This window comes from Spermophilus citellus (genome assembly GCF_964194105.1).
Source record: "Spermophilus citellus genome assembly, chromosome: 4".
In the NCBI taxonomy this organism is placed as follows: Eukaryota; Metazoa; Chordata; class Mammalia; order Rodentia; family Sciuridae; genus Spermophilus; species Spermophilus citellus.
In genome coordinates, this window is record NC_138185.1 from 960,442 (window position 1) to 978,853 (window position 18,412).

At 60.3% G+C, this 18,412-nt stretch overlaps 1 protein-coding gene and 1 long non-coding RNA gene across 3 annotated transcripts in view; one reads left to right on the forward strand and one right to left on the reverse strand.

Moving 5' to 3' along the window:
- Window positions 1–4,807: 4,807 nt before the first annotated feature.
- Window positions 4,808–18,412, reverse strand: part of COL20A1 (collagen type XX alpha 1 chain) — a 31,045-nt gene continuing 17,440 nt past the window's right edge. The window contains exons 22-38 of one of the 2 annotated variants that reach the window (XM_081289827.1): window positions 17,828–17,966; window positions 14,859–15,001; window positions 14,485–14,594; window positions 13,977–14,132; window positions 13,819–13,896; window positions 13,104–13,190; window positions 12,447–12,500; window positions 9,897–9,992; window positions 9,770–9,823; window positions 9,614–9,667; window positions 9,278–9,331; window positions 8,469–8,540; window positions 7,834–7,869; window positions 7,667–7,733; window positions 7,398–7,571; window positions 6,918–6,995; window positions 4,808–5,215 (exon numbers count right to left, since the gene is read on the reverse strand). In XM_081289827.1, the coding sequence (XP_081145953.1) occupies window positions 5,094–5,215; window positions 6,918–6,995; window positions 7,398–7,571; window positions 7,667–7,733; window positions 7,834–7,869; window positions 8,469–8,540; window positions 9,278–9,331; window positions 9,614–9,667; window positions 9,770–9,823; window positions 9,897–9,992; window positions 12,447–12,500; window positions 13,104–13,190; window positions 13,819–13,896; window positions 13,977–14,132; window positions 14,485–14,594; window positions 14,859–15,001; window positions 17,828–17,966 (1,574 nt within the window). In that variant the 3' untranslated portion in view covers window positions 4,808–5,093. Of the gene's footprint in view, window positions 5,216–6,917; window positions 6,996–7,397; window positions 7,572–7,666; window positions 7,734–7,833; window positions 8,057–8,468; window positions 8,541–9,277; window positions 9,332–9,613; window positions 9,668–9,769; window positions 9,824–9,896; window positions 9,993–12,446; window positions 12,501–13,103; window positions 13,251–13,818; window positions 13,897–13,976; window positions 14,133–14,484; window positions 14,595–14,858; window positions 15,002–17,827; window positions 17,967–18,412 lie in introns of those variants that run through there. The other variant, XR_014021437.1, reaches the window with a different exon arrangement.
- On the forward strand, window positions 11,360–17,812 carry LOC308646626. Its single transcript, XR_014021438.1, has 4 exons — window positions 11,360–11,853; window positions 13,859–14,040; window positions 14,527–14,618; window positions 15,975–17,812. It is a non-coding gene; the product is annotated as an uncharacterized lncRNA (long non-coding RNA).

Genomic DNA, 18,412 nt, shown 5'->3' on the forward strand with positions numbered 1-18,412 from the left:
GGATTTTATGTCTGCTTTCTCTATGGATCCTGGAGGGGAGGGTTGACGTCCCCAAGGTGACTGTGGAGCTGTGTGCCGGGATAGCCTTGAAACGCTACTTCTCTTTCCAGTGTGTCTGCTTCACACTTGGAAGCCCAGCAGTGTCCAGATAGGGCTCTCATGTCCATCTAGGGCCATAGTGTCCCCGCCATGTCATCATGTCACTGTAGGGCTCTTGTGTCCACTCAGGCCTGGTCCTCCCTTGGTGGCTTGCCCCTTGATGCCTCCCTTGCTGCCACAGTGTGCCATGTCTCGAGGCCTGGTGTATCTGACAAGAGTGGCCCTTCCCGCTCCCCTCTGGTCTGATGGTAAGATCTGTCTTCCCTGCTGTCCCCTCTTCCCCAGCTCTGCGTGGTGTGCAGGGAGGGCTGGGGACATAACTGCCGGCCTGCCAGGGTGTCCTTCCCCTGCGAGCGCCTCCTGCCTCTTCGCAGCCAGACCAGGTGTGTGCCCTGATCTCTGTCACACACTCTGCCTTAGAACTCCCCCCAACTAGCATGCTGCTCTGTGTGGCTCCTGCTGGCTGAGCCTTGGTTCATCCCCAGGTGCATTTGATCCACTCACCCTGGTGGCACTGGATCACATCCAGCTCTGTCGAGGACAGCCCTTATAGACGCTCATGCAAGAGTTTCTGGGTGGATGTCTGCGTTTGTCCTTTGGGTAAATGCCTCATGTTGCTGGGTCTCTGGGACAGCCATGCTTTTATCTTTATGAAATCCCACCAAAGCCGCACGCGGTGATGCACGGCTGTGGGCATCGTGACCTGGGAGCTGAGGCAGGAGGATCTCAGAATCCAGGCCGGCCTCAGCAACTCAGCAAGACCCTATCTCAAAACAAAAAGCAAAAGGGATTGGGGTGTGGCTAAGTGGTAGAGCGCCTGGGTTCAGTCCCCAGTGCAAACACAACAAGAATAAGTCGAACTTTCTTTTTTATTCTCCATGGGCTGCTAACTTAACACATGCTTGTTTTTCAGGAGCTCACTAAGTTGGCCTGCAGCATAACTGCCCCCACCCCCTCCAGACATGGCCCTGGTGCGCCAGGCAGCAGGACAGCCGAGCTCCTCTACCTGCGTGGTCCAGGGTGGCAGCTCGGTCACTCCACCACCTGGAACTTGGCGTGCCTTTGTTCTACCAGGGGATTCTGCCGCACATTTGATGGTTTCTCTTTTGACAGAATCCTTCCTCCAGAGGGCTTGCAAAGGGGACTTGGGGTGTCACAGCTGGCAGCTCCGGAGCCTCAGGGTGTCTCCTGCCCGTTCTCTGGGGTGTGATTTGGGTACAACTCTGTGTGCTCGGCACGTGAGGTTGTTGCCCTTTCTGCTCCCTGCCCTGCTTCTGCCCTGCTGGGGCTCCCCGTATGGTCCTCTGGGCTCTGCGCAAAAGAAATGAAGGGCACGTTGGAAGTCCATCCCCTGTGGCCCTTGGGGCCTGTGTTGGTCAGCTTTTCCTCAATGTGACCATAAGTCCCAACAAAAACCACTTAGGGGAGGAAAAGCTTATTTGGGGTTTCAGCTCATGGTTTCAGAGGCCTCAGTCCACAGATGGCCGAGTCCAGGGCTCTGGGCCCAGGGTGCACGCCAAGGGGGAGGGGCCCAGCAGAGGGGAGCTGCCCCCTCCATGCAGCCAGGAAGCAGAGAGAGGGGGAAGGGGCCGCAGGGAAGAGGCGCCTTCCAGGGAAGCCCCATGACCACCTCCCACCACGCCCACCTGCAGTCACCACCCATCAGTCCACTCCAGCCAGGTGGGCTGTGAGGTCGCACACATGGACACACACATACAGGTGCACACGTGAACACACACACAGTGTGTGCTTGCAGAGTCTGTGCCCCATGGTTCTTGCTGCTTCAAGGTGGTCTCCAGGCTGGGCTCTCTGGTGTGCCAGCCCTGCTCCGGCATCTCTGAGGCTGCTTGTGAGGGCCAGGACATCTTAAGTGGCCACTTGCTGTGGGGAGTCCGGAGTTTTTCTAGGGACTTGTGTATTTAACATCCGTGCAATCGAGGCCGGCAGGTTTGCTGGCAGACTGCTGCGGGCCCCTGGTTGTCCACATTCCCCTTCTGCTCCTAAGGCCAGGGCCCCTCTTCTGGGCCTTCCTCCTGGGGCCAGCACTGCTGGTGGACCCAGTGCCCCATTCCTCTCCTGCCTCAGGGAACAGCCCCTGGATCTCTCCCAGGAGGCCCTCTGTCCTGCAACCAGGAAAGACCCTATCCCAGTTCCCTTGAGCCGGGTCTAGCATGCGGTCCTTCTGGGGTCTGTCCTTCCAGGACCAAGGCCAGCCCCTCTCCACCCCTTCCTCCCTCTTGCCATCGGAATGTGACTAGGCAGCTGGAACTAGGGCAGGTGTCCCCAGTCAAGGAAGAGCTGGGCAGAGGGAGCAGAACGGCAGGACGGGAGTGGCACAGCTGCCCTAAGCACCTCCCTGTGCCTACGTCTGGCTGAAGCCATTGTGGTTCTGTGGTTACTGTATGTAAAGCCACGTCTAGTCCCAAACAATGCACTTGATTATTTTGTTGGTGATAACCTGTCTTCTGGGCAGGGAGAGTGGCAATCTTATTTCCCAGGTGGAACCCATGCTAACTCTATTATTTTTCTGAATATAGATCAGGCAGCTTGGCAGGCATGACCCCTGCCCCTTTCCCCAAGGGGGATATAACTTCTGGAGCAGCAGCAACCATTGTGTGATAAAGAAGAGCAGCTGAATGCTGAGGATGGCCAAATGCCTGGGTTCCTGAAATTTCCATTCTAGCTCTTAGGACAGGGCCAAGCCACTTAGATTTCATTAAAGGCAGCTAAACACAGTCCTAACAAATACATGCTTCTTGAGGGTTTATTTTCTACAATTAATAATGTTTGTATTGTTGGGCACAGTGGCACACATCTGTAATACCAGTGGCTCAGGAGACTGAGGCAGGAGGATCATGAGTTTAAAGCCAGCCTCAGCAATTTAGCGAGGTGCTAAGCAGCTCAGTGAGGTCCTGTCTCAAAATAAACAAATAAAAAGGGCTGGGATGTGGCTCAGTGGTTAAGTGCCCCTGGGTTCAATCCCCATTACCAAAAAAAAAAAAAAAAAAAGCAGACCGGGCAGCTGTGGCTTGTATGTCAGGGGTGCAGAGAGGGGCTGGCTGCTTGGGCTCACTGCTCACGAACAGCTATGCGGTCCAGCTGAAGAGGCAGGCCTCAGGGACTGACCCCAAGCTGCCTTTGCTATTTTAGTTGATTTCCTGGTTGTGGGGTGGCTGTGGCTCACATTTGAGACTGGGGCAGCAGGAACAGCAGTAAGAAGCAGGCAGAGGCTTGAGATCCCTGAGCTGACCCGGCCCTGAGGGGCTCTTCAGGGGCCCTGGGTGCCCTTGACCCTGGGCTTGATTCCTTATGACAAAGGTCTGTCCTTGCTCTGCCTTTCAAGAGCCTTCTTGGTCCTCTGGGGCTGTTTAATATTTGGTACTGAAGAAAAAGAGTGGCCTGGCCCAGCTGTGTCTCTGGCCCCCAAGCAGAAGCCCTGGACGTGTCAGCTCAGACAGTAGCCAGACAGCCTGGTGACCTTCCTGAGGGACAGGGACCCCACCCTTGCTCTTGGCGACTATCTCTGCTCCCTGGCCTACAGCTATGACTCCCCCAGGATGCCGCCTTCGCTGCTCCTCTACTCGGGACCAGATCCGTCCTCGTGCTGCCTCAGCGTCCTTGCCCTGTGACTGGTCTGTCCACAGATCTGAGAAATCTCCGTGTGGTGGGAGCTGGCACTTCTGGCGGGTAGCCACATGTCTCCCGTGGGGTGCAGGGTGCTCTCCTCCGTCTCACTGGGCCCTCTGTCGTTCCCAGTGTGTCCCCAGGGTTGGCCAGGTACTGGAGCAGCGGAGAGTCCTCCCTGTGATGGTGGACTGAGTGTCGGCCCCGGGGCTTGTCCTGCCTTCAGCTCTTTGGGCCCGTGTTGGTGGCTGCGTGCAGATCTATGCCTGGAGTCTTGGCAGATGATTCCTTTTATCAGGTCTCTATTTGCTCCTTTTAAAAATTTTTTATTCTGATTTCCCCCCAGTGAGGTAGATTCCCCCTGTGGTTTTGGTACCTTTCCCGTTTACCTACACAAATGGGAAGAGTAGATTTCACTATTGAATATTGGTTTGGAAAAGAGGGAGTCTCCTCTCTGGGCCACAGGATGGAGCACAGGGTGCTGTGAGCTCATCCCACACTTTCTCAGACCCCTGCCTGGGCACAGGTAGTGAAGCCAGGGCAGAATGCAATGCAGGGCCAGGCGCCCCTGCTGAAGGGTGGCCTTACTCAGAGATCCTGAGGCCAGGAACACAGTGCAGGGGCTGGTGAGTGAGGGTGGCCACTCACGCAAGGGTCTGGACTCCTTGAGCTGAGGACAGAAGGGGGACCAGGCAGACAGGGCCTTGGCATCATATCTGGATGCAACGGGGGCTGGGGTGGGGTGCTGTGAGGAGGGCACTGCAGTGGGGCGACCACCTGGGGAGCAGCCCAGCAAAGGCAGAGTGCAGGTGAAGACCATGGGTGGGCACAGCAGGAAACCTGCCACGTTCTGGAGCTGCAGGCAGAGGGTTTGGATTTCACTCCCAGCGGGACTGGAGTTCTAGGCAAGTGGAGGGTGTGACTGGAGTTCTAGGCAACCTTCCGGCCACTGTGTTGGTGAGCATCTGCTGTCTTGGGTGAGGGGTGGCCGCAGGATGAGCTTTGAGGAGGCCTGAGAAGCGGGGTGGGAATCCTGGCCCGGTTTTGTGTGAGCCAGAAAGTGGGGTGGGAAGACCCAGCCTCAGCAATGAGCAGGCACCTCAAGCTGATAGATAAACAATTGGCCTTTATCTGAACTTGGAAATGCTACAGAGAGAGGCCCTGGATGTGCCGCAGCTTCTGGCTCCCTCTGCTTCTGCCCCAGGTTCTTCTTGAGGTTCTCCTGGGCTTCTTCAGGACAGGTTCTGCTTAATGTCGCCACCGGGGTGGGAGGTGTAGGGTTACTTGGGGCAGCACCAGGAATGTCCTGGCAGGAGACAGGAGCAGACCCGTTGGGAGGGGCCCTGGATAGCCGAGCACCAGCTTAGGACTCAGCAGCCCAGTCTGCCTGGGTCTGGTCTCCCCGAGAATCCCAGCGTCCTGGCTCTCCACACACCAGATGCTGCTGGGCCTTGGGCAGAGCAGAGCTCCGAGTCACTCTCTGGTTGGTCTGCTGAGAGGGAACAAGGCCTTGGGGCCCACAGGAGTGTCCCTCCCCTGCCCAGCACCTGCACTACTCAAAGTCCTGCTCCTCAGCTGCCTTGTGCCTGCAGCCTGAGGGAAGGCAGAGGTCATCTGTGCCACAACCTACATCCCCATCCCACCACTCTCACCCACCTCCCCAGCACTCCTCTTCGTGTCCGTGTCCAGAAGCCCTCCCATGGGCCTCCATGGAGCTGTTCCACACAGGAGCCAGGTGTCCTGGGTGCACACCCTCCCAGCTGGGCTCACCCTGGTCAGGACTCCACTCCCACTGCTGGCTCCTCCCAGGCTCACAGCTCCACCCACTCCCACTGCTGCCTCCTCCCAGACCCACAGCTCCACCCACTCCCACTGCTGGCTCCTCCCAGGCCCACAGCTCCACCCACCCCCACTGCTGGCTCCTCCCAGGCCCACAGCTCCACCCACTCCCACTGCTGGCTCCTCCCAGGCCCACAGCTCCACCCACCCCTACTGCTGGCTCCTCCCAGGCCCAGGGCTCCACCCACTCCCACTGCTGGCTCCTCCCAGGCCCACAGCTCCACCCACTCCCACTGCTGGCTCCTCCCAGGCCCACAGCTCCACCCACCCCCACTGCTGGCTCCTCCCAGGCCCAGGGCTCCACCCACTCCCACTGCTGGCTCCTCCCAGGCCAGGGCTCCACCCACCCCCACTGCTGGCTCCTCCCAGGCCCACAGCTCCACCCACCCCCACTGCTGGCTCCTCCCAGGCCAGGGCTCCACCCACTCCCACTGCTGGCTCCTCCCAGGCTCACAGCTCCACCCACTCCCACTGCTGGCTCCTCCCAGGCCCACAGCTCCACCCACCCCCACTGCTGGCTCCTCCCAGGCCAGGGCTCCACCCACCCCCACTGCTGGCTCCTCCCAGGCCCACAGCTCCACCCACCCCCACTGCTGGCTCCTCCCAGGCTCACAGCTCCACCCACTCCCACTGCTGGCTCCTCCCAGGCCAGGGCTCCACCCACTCCCACTGCTGGCTCCTCCCAGGCCCACAGCTCCACCCACCCCCACTGCTGCTCCTCCCAGGCCAGGGCTCCACCCACCCCCACTGCTGGCTCCTCCCAGGCCCAGGGCTCCACCCACTCCCACTGCTGGCTCCTCCCAGGCCCACAGCTCCACCCACCCCCACTGCTGGCTCCTCCCAGGCCAGGGCTCCACCCACTCCCACTGCTGGCTCCTCCCAGGCCCACAGCTCCACCCACCCCCACTGCTGGCTCCTCCCAGGCCCAGGGCTCCACCCACTCCCACTGCTGGCTCCTCCCAGGCTCACAGCTCCACCCACTCCCACTGCTGGCTGGTCCTAAGTCCACAGCTCCACCCATTCCCACTGCTGGCTCCTCCCAGGCCAATGGCTCCACCCACTCCCACTGCGGGCTCCTCCCAGGTCCAGGGCTCCACTCATTCCTGCTACTCCAGTTAGCACTCTGTGGCTCCCCCACCCCTGCTGCCCCAACTCTGGGGTCAAGGTTGGCCCTGCCTCCCCTCCTGAGGCCCACCCCTGCCTGCGCTGTGGCCTGTGCTCAGCTCCCACTCCAGGAGCATCACCATCAACCTTGGTGGTAGGGCCCAGTGCTCCTGCCCCACCTTCCAAGGGCCCCTCACCCCACTGCCCGCCTTCCTGATGTGTCCCTGGCCAGTGCTATGACCCAGGCTCACCTGTGCCTTCCAGGGGACCTGGAGGATGGTTCCCCTGCAGCCCAGGGCTGCCCATCTGACCATGGGCTGAGGGCTCACCTGAGAGGAAGGGATGGGCCAGGAGCATCCTGAACATGGGGAGGAGTGCTAGGGAGGTGGGTGAGAGTGGTGGGAGGGGGTGTAGGTCATAGCACGGTTCTGTGTGGAAGGGAAGATGGGTGCCTCCCTGGGCAGGGCAGCAGGTCCAGGCTAGTGCTGAAAGCTCAGGCGAGCAGTACCATGGGTCCCTGAGCCCTAAAGGGGGCTATCTTGTGGCCAGAGCAGAGGGACCTCAGAGCTCCTGGGAAAGATGGGACCTGTGGCTCCCCCCGTTCCCTGAGACACCATCAGGTTCAAGGGCAGAATTCAGCCAACTCCTCACAAAGGGAAGACCCCCAGAGGCACAAACCCCCAGAACCAGGGACCAGCCCTGACTTTACCTCAGGGCTGGGAACCTAGTACCTCGGCCCTCAGTGTGGTGTCCCCCACGCCCCTGTTCTCCAGGAAGCAGGGCTTTGCTGAGCGTGTTGGGTGACCCTGGGGGGCCATGCCCTCCTGGCTTCACGGCCTCCACCAAGATGGGCATCGGGGGCCTGGTGCTTCCGTGGAAGGAGGACTGCAGTCTCAGCACATGTGCTGGGGAGGGGGGGCAGACCATGAGGGGGAGCTGGGGAGGAGGGGTGGGGCAGGCCATGAGTAGGGGGTGAGGACGGGTGGTAGGGCTCACTCACCCTGGATGGCCGACTCACAGGCCTGGCTCACCAGCTGGAAGATGGTGGCCAGGGACTGAGGCTCACCCTGGAAGGAAGACATGGCTTTGGGACCCCAACTAGTGCCGCCCAGGAAGGCCCAATAGCAGGAGCTGAGCTGAAGACCCCAGGCTTTCAGCCTCACCCACCTTCTCTCCTTGCTCCCCTTTGGGCCCGGGCAACCCCTGCAGCAGGAGGCACAGAGGGAACAGGCAGTCAGGAGAGGAAAGCAGCTTGGTGCCACACGTGCAGACAGTGCCTGGGCACTGTGGCCCCGAGCTGAATCCCCAGACCCTGGGAGCAGCTACACAGGGAAGGCAACTGGGCTTTTTGTCCTGCAGCGGGACGGTCCTCAAGTGGGCTGGAACTGTGCTGCAAAGGACCTGCCCTGGCTGTGGCCTTAGTGCTGGGGATGGGGCCCTAACAACCGGAAGCTGCTGGAGCAGGCCTGAGCTGGAGCTCCTGCCCACCACCCTCTTCCCCCAGCTCACCAGGCCCTGGAGCCCTCCCAGGGGGCCTGTGGGGCTGCCTCAGCCTCCAGATAAGGTGGGCCTCAGCAGCTCCCCAGGGGTGAGGGCCCCCTGAGAGAGGGCTGCTGCTCTGTTCTCTTCTCCCCGAGTGTGGCCCCAAGGCCAGGGAAGGGCAGAACCAGCCCAGCTCCACTGGCTCCACACAGGCTCCAAGTGAGGAGCAGGCCAGCCTCCCACAGGAAGTCCTGAGCTGGGACACCTGGACAGGCTGTGCTTGAGCCCCCTCAGCTGACTGGCGGGTGGTGGGAACTTACTGTAGGCCCCACGGCTCCTGGAGGCCCTCGTTGCCCGGTGGTGCCCCTGGCCCCTACCAAGCCCTGGAAGCCCTGCAGAGATGCAGAAGACAGGGTTTGGCAGGCACCCCCAGTGAATCTGCCCACCTCTGTCCTGGCTCCCAAACAATGGTGCCCCCAGCCCCACTGCCTGGTAGAGGCCATAGCCCTTAGCTCCACCCCCCTGCCCTCAAGTTTCCACACTTCCCCTAACTGGCCCAGTTCTGCCCCCAACCTGGCACTCAGGAAAACCTCACCTCATGCCCAGGCAGACCCCCGTGCCCCTCACCCAGCTGTCTATCAGTTCCCTGATGCACTCCAGAAACTGGGGGACAACCACTCCACAGAGGGGGTCCTGGTGGGAGAGCCCAGCAGTGTTTCAGCAGCTAGCCGAGACTGCCCCTCAGGGGTCTCCCAGGCCCTGAGTTCCCTGGGAGGTCCGACCCAGGAGAGAAGTCCTTTCCAGGCGAGGGAGCCCCAGGTTGCCTTTGCTGATCTGGCTGCTGGAGAAGTCTGCCCAGAGGACAGGGGGCCTGGGGCCGGTCCCTACAGCCAGTCTAGCCTACCCATCCCTAGCAGGCCCAACCAGGAGCCCTGGCGACCCCTGTCCTGTGGTGTTGGGTCTGCATCTCTGCCACAGGTAAGGAAGGCCCCTGTGGTGGCTGCTCCAGTGCAGGAGTTGGCCTGGTCAGGAGCCAGAAGTGTTCAATCCCTTCTTCCCAAACTGGCCCTGCCCAGCTCCCAGGACCTCAGCATTCTGGGTGAGGGCTTGTGGAGGAGGTGACGCCTACCCTGGGGCCAGGGGGGCCAGGCTGGCCAGCAGGTCCCTCTAGTCCTCTCATTCCCTGAAGGGCAAAGGCAGGGTGAGCTGGGGTGTGGCTTGTGCCCACACCTCCTCCCATGGGAACAGCCCCACAGCAGCAGCAGCAGCCTGCACACCAGGTGAGCCTCACCAAGGCAGCGGGACTCGCACCTGCCCCAGAAAAAGCGCAAGCTGCTGCCCCCACCTGACCCTGGTATGGGCTAGGGCCCCTCCCTCCCGTCCCCGCACCCCAGCCTCCATCTCCAAGACCTTCCCAGGCTCTCTTCTCTCCCAGTGCACACACCTTCTGGCCCAGAACAAGTACCTTTGGTCCCTGGAGGCCAACTCTCCCAGGGGTGCCTTGCTGGCCAGGGTAGCCCTGGAAGGGAACAGAGGTGGCCGGCCAAGCAGGGGCAAAGGTTATACCCAGAGGAGGAGGTCAGCCCAAGGCCCTGCCCAGCCACAGCCCAGCCCATACTACCTGTAAGCCTGGGAGTCCCTGGTCTCCCTTCTCTCCTTTTGACCCTGGTGGACCCTGGAGGGGAAGGTGAACTGGGTAGCAGAGAGGAAGGGTGGAGGGGAGGTGGGTAGGGGTGGGATACACCTACCACAGGTCCCTGGACTGTGCGGCCCTGGGTCCCTGGTGACCCCTGCTGACCTCCAGGGCCCTCAGGTCCTGTCTGTCCGGGTGGCCCTGGCTCTCCCTGGAAACACAGGCAGGGGGCTTGGGCTGAGAAGGCATGCTCCCTGACCAGCCTAGACCCAGGCCACACAGGCCCCTCCTAGAGCGTCAGAAGCACCCTGATGCCCTCATGCTCCCCTGGGTGGGTCCCCATACAGCCCTGACTACAAGTGCAAACCGCGGAGGTCGCTTCTCCAGGACCGCAGACACACAGAGGGGAGCCAAGCCAGTTCTGTGCACCCGCTCCCTGGCCGCTGGAGCCTGAAGCCAATCACAACAGCCCACCACATCACCAGGGCGAAGCCAGAGAGTGCAACAGCCAACTGCAAAGGAGAGGTGGGAGACCGGCCCAGGCTCTGAACCCCTCAGGGGCCCTCTGGTCCCGGAGTCCCATCTTGTACAAGCGGCCCCAATGGGCAGGGGCACCCTTTCAGATTACTTTTTGAATTAGCATATGAATGTTCCACATTCTACTAAGCAGCCTGCATGGTCTTGTCATGAGTATCAATGCACAAAAGTGAACACAGGGTCAGAGAGAGAACATAAGCTGGTGGTGAGGACCCAGAGCCCAGCTGGCTTCATCTAGCGACATCACAAAACAAACAGCACACATCTCCCGGAGAAAAGTATCTGACAGTGCCCATGACTACTGCGCAAGCACCACATAGCATCTCATGTCCACTCTTGATTTTCAAATCTCACAATAAATTTGAGTAAATGGACTTTACTATCACATGAAAAAATACATGAGGGCTTTCACATGCACCCTGCACTGGACTATGCAGCCCTGGGTCCCCCAGCACCAGGAGGAAGCTGAGACACCTGCACACCACTGGGTGGGCTTCTGCAGCGCTCACCAATACCACTAGGCAAGAACAGAAGTGAGAGTCAAGAAAAAACACCTGGAAACCAAGATTCACACAGACAATCCATTGAGGAAGCTGGATAGGAAAATGTTGCTCAGAGATGACGGCCCTGCAGAAACCACCAGGCAGACACTGCGAGAGGGAAGGGCCTGGTGACAGCTGTGATGAAAAGATGCAAGATTTGGGGTGAGCTAGAGCCCAGGCCAGATAATCCACTTCTCGAAAGTCTCGTGGAGAGTCATAAAAGAAACCTGGACAACAGAAGGATGCCAAGTTCCTGGGCAAGAGTCAAATGACAAAAATGCTACTTGTTCCAGGCACGATGGTGCACACCTATAATCCCAGCAGCTCGGGAGGCTGAGGCAGGAAGATCACGAGTTCAAAGCCAGCCTCAACAATTTAGGAGGCCCTAAGCAACTTAGAGAGACTCTGTCTTAAAATAAAATATAAAAAGGGCTAGGGTGTGGCTCAGTGGTAAAAGTGGGCTCAATCCCTAGTATCAAAAAAAAAAGGAGAAAAAAAAGTAACATCTGTGTGAAAACACTTGTCACAAACAAGGCCAAAGGACACACTGCAAATGACAAACACAGTTGTGACTCCTTCGCAGAGTGAGGCTGGTGCACAGTATGTGAAGCACCCATGAAGAAACAAGCCAGTGGCACCCTGGAGCCAGGGCAGGCTTCCCACAGGAAAGGCTGCCTGCTGCAGACATGAGGGACAGGGACGCAAGGTGGCAGCTGCTGTGTCAGCCAGGCACCCAGGGTGCATCCCTGCTCTACAGAGGCTGCTCCGCTTCGCCTGGCCTCCAGGGGGCAGCGTGGCTTTCTATACCCAAGCTCTGTGCTCTTGCCCTTGGCCCTGGCAACTCCAGCACCAGGCCTGCGTGGTTGGTGGTACACAGGGTGAGGTGTGGGCCGTGGAGGTTCACGACCTCCCCCTTCTGGTGCAAGCTGGCTACCATCTGCGGCACATGCTCATTGTGAGGACCGGGCCAGCCTGCCAGGACACTCAGCCAAGGCAGGTGCAGGGTGGGACGCAGGGTGTGGGGCTGGGGGAGGCAGCCTCTCAGCCCCTGTGCACTGAACATACTGGACATCTCAGAGCCCAGCTGGGAGCGCCTCCCAGGACACACGGGTGTGGTGCTGTCACTGGGGCACCATCTTCGGCCTCCTCTGCAGAGCCAGACCCTGCCAGACACCCAAAGAGCCTGCGACAGCACCAGTGTGTGGGGCCAAACAAGTCTATACTTGTGGCACCTACACCCCCTTGGTCCAGAGGCCTTTGGCAAGTGTCTGTGGAAGGAAATAGAAGGCGGCCTTCAGAGCCAGACAGGCCTGGGCCCACCGACTGGGCAGGGGCCTCACCTCCCAAGTCTGCTTCCTCGTCTGTGCCATGAGCTGACCCTACCCGTGGGGACAGTGAAGAGGGAATGCTCACTAAGTAGCAAGATCAGCTCCAGGTGGCCCATAGGTGACAGGAGAGGCCAGGCCAACCCCCTAATTGGGGACCGGGCCTGTCTGCAGCTCAGGAAACCCTCTCTCTACAGGAGAGGGTGACATGAACTGCTGCTGAGTTAAGATCCAGACAGCCCCTGGGCCTCACAGACTTACCCTGGGCCCGGGGAGGCCCTGTCCTCCTGGGGTGCCATTCCTCCCAGGGAGGCCCTGCAACAGCACAAGTAGGGCTGAGTCCGCAGTCCTACCCCAACCCCGAGCCCCACCCAGCCCTGCACCCCTGTCCACATCATTGGGCATAGGCTGGATCAGGAGTCTCTGGATCCACCCCTAGCCCCGTATGCAACTAGATCCGCCCAAGCCCGTCCTGAAGAAGTGCTCCTGACAGAGGTCCAGAGCCTCTCATGCCATGCCCCACAGGAGCGCCTGCCTCCTGAGGGGAGCTGAACACCAACCCTGGGGCAGCAGCCAGAACAGAGCCACCTGGAGGCTGACCCTCACAGCTAGCCACGTCATACCCCACCAGCCACCACCAGCAGGTCCCCGTAGACAGGGGACATTCAGGAAATGCCTGAAGAGGGGTTTGTGCCTGACATGGCAGGAGGATCAGGGCTTGGGGAGGGAGGCTCAGCCAGTGGGAGAAAGGGCTTGGCCATGGCTGGGCTCATGTCCTGGAGTGACACAGCAGAGGCGACAGATGAAGGGCGTCCCTCTGGGGCAAGCCTGAGTCCTGCTGGTTAATGGTGCCACACCCCAGGGCTATGCCTGGCCTGGAGTTTCAGTCACCCCCAGGGTAGAGGCTACTGGACTCACTGGAGGGCCTTGAGGCCCTGGGGGCCCAGGAGTCTCTGAAGAGCAGGTGCAGGCAGAAGGGAAGGCAGGGCATGTCGCTCCGTCCCTCTGGAAGAAAGGAGACTGCTTATTCATGGACCCTCTCCTGGCTCTCATCAGACCCTGGGGCTGAGCACAGAAAAGACGCCTGACTCCAGGGAAACACTCTGTGTGGGGCGTGGCGGGGACAGAAATGCAACAAGGTGGGTCTGGACTCAGGCCACGGAGTCCCTCTAAGAGCAGCTGGGTCCTGGGTGCCTCCTCCCAGGTGCCCATACAGACCCCAGGCAGGTGGGTAGCTTCCTCCCACTCCCCTCCGAGGCCCCCAGAATAGACAAGGCCAGTACCGGGCACTGAGGGGACCAGCAAAGGCCCTGCATGTGGCTTTGGGTGTAGGGTCCCTGCAGGCCTGGGAGACCTCCACCTTGCTAGATGAGGACTCCTGGCCCGCCTGCACCTTGCTGGGCCTACCGAGAAGGGGAGCAGGCTCCTACAGAACCACTGCAGTAGGGGCTTCCTGGCCTGCCCCCAGCATCTGTCCTACCCAACCACCCTGGTCCCCAAAGGCCACCTCCTCCAGGAAGCTTTCCCTGATCTCCCACAGCACAGGCTTAGGCCTGTCTACCTGAGCCTCTGTGACGTGTGGGGTGGACACACTCAAGGCTGGGATGGAACCTAAAGCCTCATGGCCACCTACCAATGCAGGAAGCTCACAGCACCTGTCCTCATCTGCCCAGGTGTCACTACACACAATCTGCAGCATCTGAAGCTGGAACTATGGAGCAGGGGCATCAGCCAGATGCAGGTCCCTGGAGATAGCCCTCACCAGACCAGCAGGACAAAGACCAGGCTCACCGTAGCTGAGCTGCTCCGGGGACCCCTGGCCTTGGCCAGCCTCCCCAGCATGACAAAGCCAGAGGTGGGTGAGCTAGCCTCTCCAATGGGCCTCTCAGCCACCTTCTGGCAGTCCACATACAGTCTGACCTTGGAGTGTCCCACGGCCACATGCACCTGTAGATGTTGCAGGGTCAGCACCTGCCTAGCTGCCAGGCCAAGGTGTCAGGATAGGTGGAACAAGAGTCGCCCACCTGGGACCTGGGCAGGGTCCTGATGGTACCCACATCCCATGTGACTTCCAGGGCAATTCCCCAAGCAGGTGCCTCCCAAAGAGAAGGGCTAGAGTGCGCTTTGACCCAAATTAAAATAGGGCCACTGAAACAAAGGGACGTCAGGGTCAGAGGCCCCAGGTGGGTTACCGCCTGACTTTCAGGGACTTGTGCTGGTGCTCCAGGGCAGGCAGCTGCACATGGGGACAGCTGGCAAGTGGGACGGGGCCCATAGAGCTGAGTAGAGTTCCCAGGACCTTGTGGTAGCTCCCGAAGAAGACCTTCTTCACCTCCTGCAGGTCGAAAGTGGCCACCTGCAAGGCAGCTCTGGGGTCATGGTTGAAGTAGGTCAGCGACTTTCTGCCAGCTGCCAGGGTGAGGTGAGCAGCAGGTAAGCATCTGTCCTACCCAACCACCCTGGTCCCAAATGATGGGAAAGGACAGACTGTGACAGCTGCAGGACCCAAGGCCATGCCCAGGACCCTGGCAGGTCTCCCCCGTGAAGGGCAGGGGGGCAGCTCTGAGGAAACTCAGGACACCTGGCTCTTGCTTAGGGTGGGCACTAAAGAGAGGGTCAAGCCAGGGCTCCCATTCCTTCCAACCGCCGAGGGTGACCCGGGGCCCCAGTCACCATCCAGAAGAACCCCGAGGATGGGCTGGAAGTCCTCAGCCGTCATCTGCCACAGCGCAAAGGCTTCACGGGGCGTCTCAGGGAGCAGGCGCACAAGGAAGACAATGGTGTGCTCAGGCGGCAGGGCCACTGGGTGGATGTCGCTGGGGGCATGGGAGGAGGCGTGAGCAGAATGGAGGGTGGCTGGGCTTGGACCAGGCCTCCCAGGCACAGGCCCCCTGCAGCCCCAGCCTCACCCTGGCGCTGCTCTGCTGACCATGGTGGAGCCTGCACACACAGCCTTCCCAGCTGTGGACGGAGAGTGGCAGCCGTCTGTACCCCAGAACACAGACTGGGGGTACATACGGCCATGGTCTAGAGGCCAGGCTGGGGTCTCCCCTGCCTCAGTGTCCCCGGGAGTAACATGGGGTATGTAAAGGACAGAATTCCCTCCAAGAAGCTTCAAGGCACCTGGCCTGACACAGCCCTCTACCTCCCCTGAGGCCTGGCCAGTGAAGGTCACCTAGAAGGGGCTCACCCAGGCCCTGTGCTTCAGGGTCCCTGTGTGGCAGAAGACCCACCAGGAGAATCCCAGGTTACTCCTGAGGGCCGGGAGCCCCCGGGCACACAGGCAGTGCTGCCCTCAGGAGTTGGCCCACTGACCACAGCTGTCCTAGTGCTCAGACTGGGGGCTCCTGGCCAGGACCTGTGCAGACCCAGGTGCACTGAGGGGCAGGGGAGGGGTCTCTGGTCACACAGTAGAAGTGCTCCCCAGAGCCTGCAGCCTCCTTCCTGGCCTTCAGGTGCTCTTGGGATAAAAACCAGGGGCTGGGAAGACCCAGCCCACCACTTCCTGCAAGGCTTTAAGCACCCTGACCCCAAGGCCGTGGCACTGCTGCTCCTTCCTCCTGAGCCCTCCCCCACTCTCTGCCCGTGGCTCTTGTCTGCTGCCTCCTTGGGGACCTTCCTGACCGCACCATGGGAAGGACCCCACCAGCTGGGCAGCCTGAGACCCCTCAGTGCAGCTGCCATGGTGCAGATGCATCTGTGCTGGGTAAGCCCACCTGGGAAACCTCTGTCCCCTTCTGGAGCTGAAAAAGGAGAGCAGGCAGCACTGAAGCACCGTGTGCCCTGCAGGCTGGTGGCCGGCACCTGAGACGGTGACTGAGGAATGGTGGCTGGGATGCCGAACACCTTGGTGCAAGGTGGGGCCAGAGGCAGGGTGGAGACCAGGGCTCCAGGCAGTGGGAGCATCCCACCCGCCCACCCAGCAGAACAGCGGTGAAAGCCCAGACGGGAGGAATGGGGCCACCGCTTCTGCAGCAGCACTTCCACACCACCCTACGAAGAAAATGGGGGCAAAAGGGGGCAGGTGTCAGCCACCATGCTCGAGAGAAGACATACAGATGGCCAGCAGGCAGAGGAACAAGTGCCTGGCATCGTCTGAGAAGTGCAGGTCAAAGCCAGCCCTGAGGCAAAACAGCTGTTACCCAGACAGCGAGGTCAGTGCTGCGGGGGAGGGGCTGCACAGGGTGGGACGGTGCTGAGCACAGCCACAGGGCAGCAGGGGGAGCTGCTGTCCCCACAGGTCCAGAGCAGGTGAAGTCAGGGTACAGAGGATCCTGCCCTCCATGGTCACTGTAGCACCACCCACAACAGGGGAGCCACCCAAGTGTCCACCTGCTGAGGACGGAGAAGGACACATGGGATTAGACCCAGAGAAAGGCTGATGGCCGCAGGGAAGAAGGGGCCTGCCATTCGTTCTCAGCAACCTGGGGAAGTGAGGTGGTCTCTCTCCTGCGGCAGCTAGAGCAGTGGCTCTAGAGGCAGAAGGGCGAGTGCTGGCTACCACACCCACGCCGCAGGAGAGCCACACGATCACGGGAGAAGCGAGGTTTGTCTCCTCCGCAAGGCGGTGAGAGCGTTGGAATGCGTGAGGGGGCAGGAGTGCTTACCGGACCCAAAGACCTCACGACTGTACACGTGCCCCGATAACAGGCACCATGTTTATGTGTCCATGCATCCATTTAAAAGCATATTTAAATTTAAAATAAAATGTGGTTATTTAAAAAAACAGTGGGTGCAGTGGCATGTGCCTACAATCTTGGGAAGCTGATGGCAGCCTAGTGAGACTCTGTCCCAAATAAAAACAAAAAGGGGCTGGGGATGTGGCTCAGTGGTAGAGCACCCCTGGGTTCCACTCCTAGAATCACAAAAATAAAAATAAAAGGATAAAAGAACAGACCACCCCTGAAGGAGACGCCTCTAGCGCGAGCACAGCAACAGGAGGCTGCGCTGCCCGTGGTGGACAGCTGTGCCACGAGGCCCAGGGACCTGGCAGCTCCAGACAGTGCTACCCTGATGCAGCCTCTCTACCCTCTTCCTTGGGCCCCCAGGCTGGCTGCACCACCTGTGTGGCCCAGAAAGCAGGGACCTGGAGAAGCCTCCCGGCCCTTCTGGCCACCTGCTCAGGGCCACGGGCCCCAGTGCCCCTGCATGCCTCAGTTAGACCCTACTGGTAATTTCTGGCACATGGCCCTGTCAGTCTTTTGGGGATCTGGGAAGTCAGCGCCTGCTCTTGCTGTTACCGTGCCACGTCCACTGCAGTGCAGGTCTGTGACTCAAGGTGTTGGGGTAAAGGGGGACCACACGCCCTCTACAGCTGCTAACTTGGCAGGCAAAGGCAATCAGCATCGTGGACCATGTTCAGGATGCAGCTAGGGGACCAGTCCCCAGGCCATGTGGGGAAAGACACATGCATGGCTGCAGATCATGCTGAGGGGCAGGCCCCATTCCACGCGAGATCTGCTGACTGTGAGATGGGAATTTCTAGCACACAGGTGAAACCAGTCGGCAGTGTGATGAAGAGATGCCAGGGCCAATAGGCTCTGGGAGCCAGGGATGTGGTCAGTCTCCGTCTTGTGCCCACCTCTGCCCACCTGACTTCCCACAGCCCCACTTGCAGTTCCAGCCCTAATGGCCTCTCATACCTAGTCCGCCGTGTCAGCTGGGCATCCTTGAAGAGTGTGAAGGTCGGGGTCAGGCCCAAGGCTGAGGGTTCCATGGCCACACCTCGAATAGAGGCGTGCTCCTTCTCCACCAGGCCGAAGGCTGCCATCAAGTCAAATCCTGGTGGACAGGGAAGGATGACAGGCTGGAGCAGAGGTCCAGACTGGAAGGTGAGGCAGGAGAAGGGGCTGTGCTGAGAAGGGGTGGCCTGGCTGCGGGAGCTGGAGAGCCAGGGTCTGGGGCAGCCTCTGGGTCAGCACCACCTTGGCCCCTTGGGAGAATGCAGCCCCTTGCTCTCCATGCCCACCCCTACCCCAGACCATGACTCCTCTTTCTCTGGCTAACTGTTTCAGAGTGGGAGGCCCAGAGATGGAAGAGGTGGGACCACCGGCACACAGCCGCACCATGACCCTAACTCCCATCTCCCCCAACAAGCAGAGCCCTAGCACCCGCACCACCCCACCCAGCCTCCAAGTTTGTTTTCCTCTCCAAGAAGGGCCTTGCTGAGTTCCCCTGTCCAGCACCACAGCCATACATGGTCCCTTCTGTTGCACATGGCCTGAGGA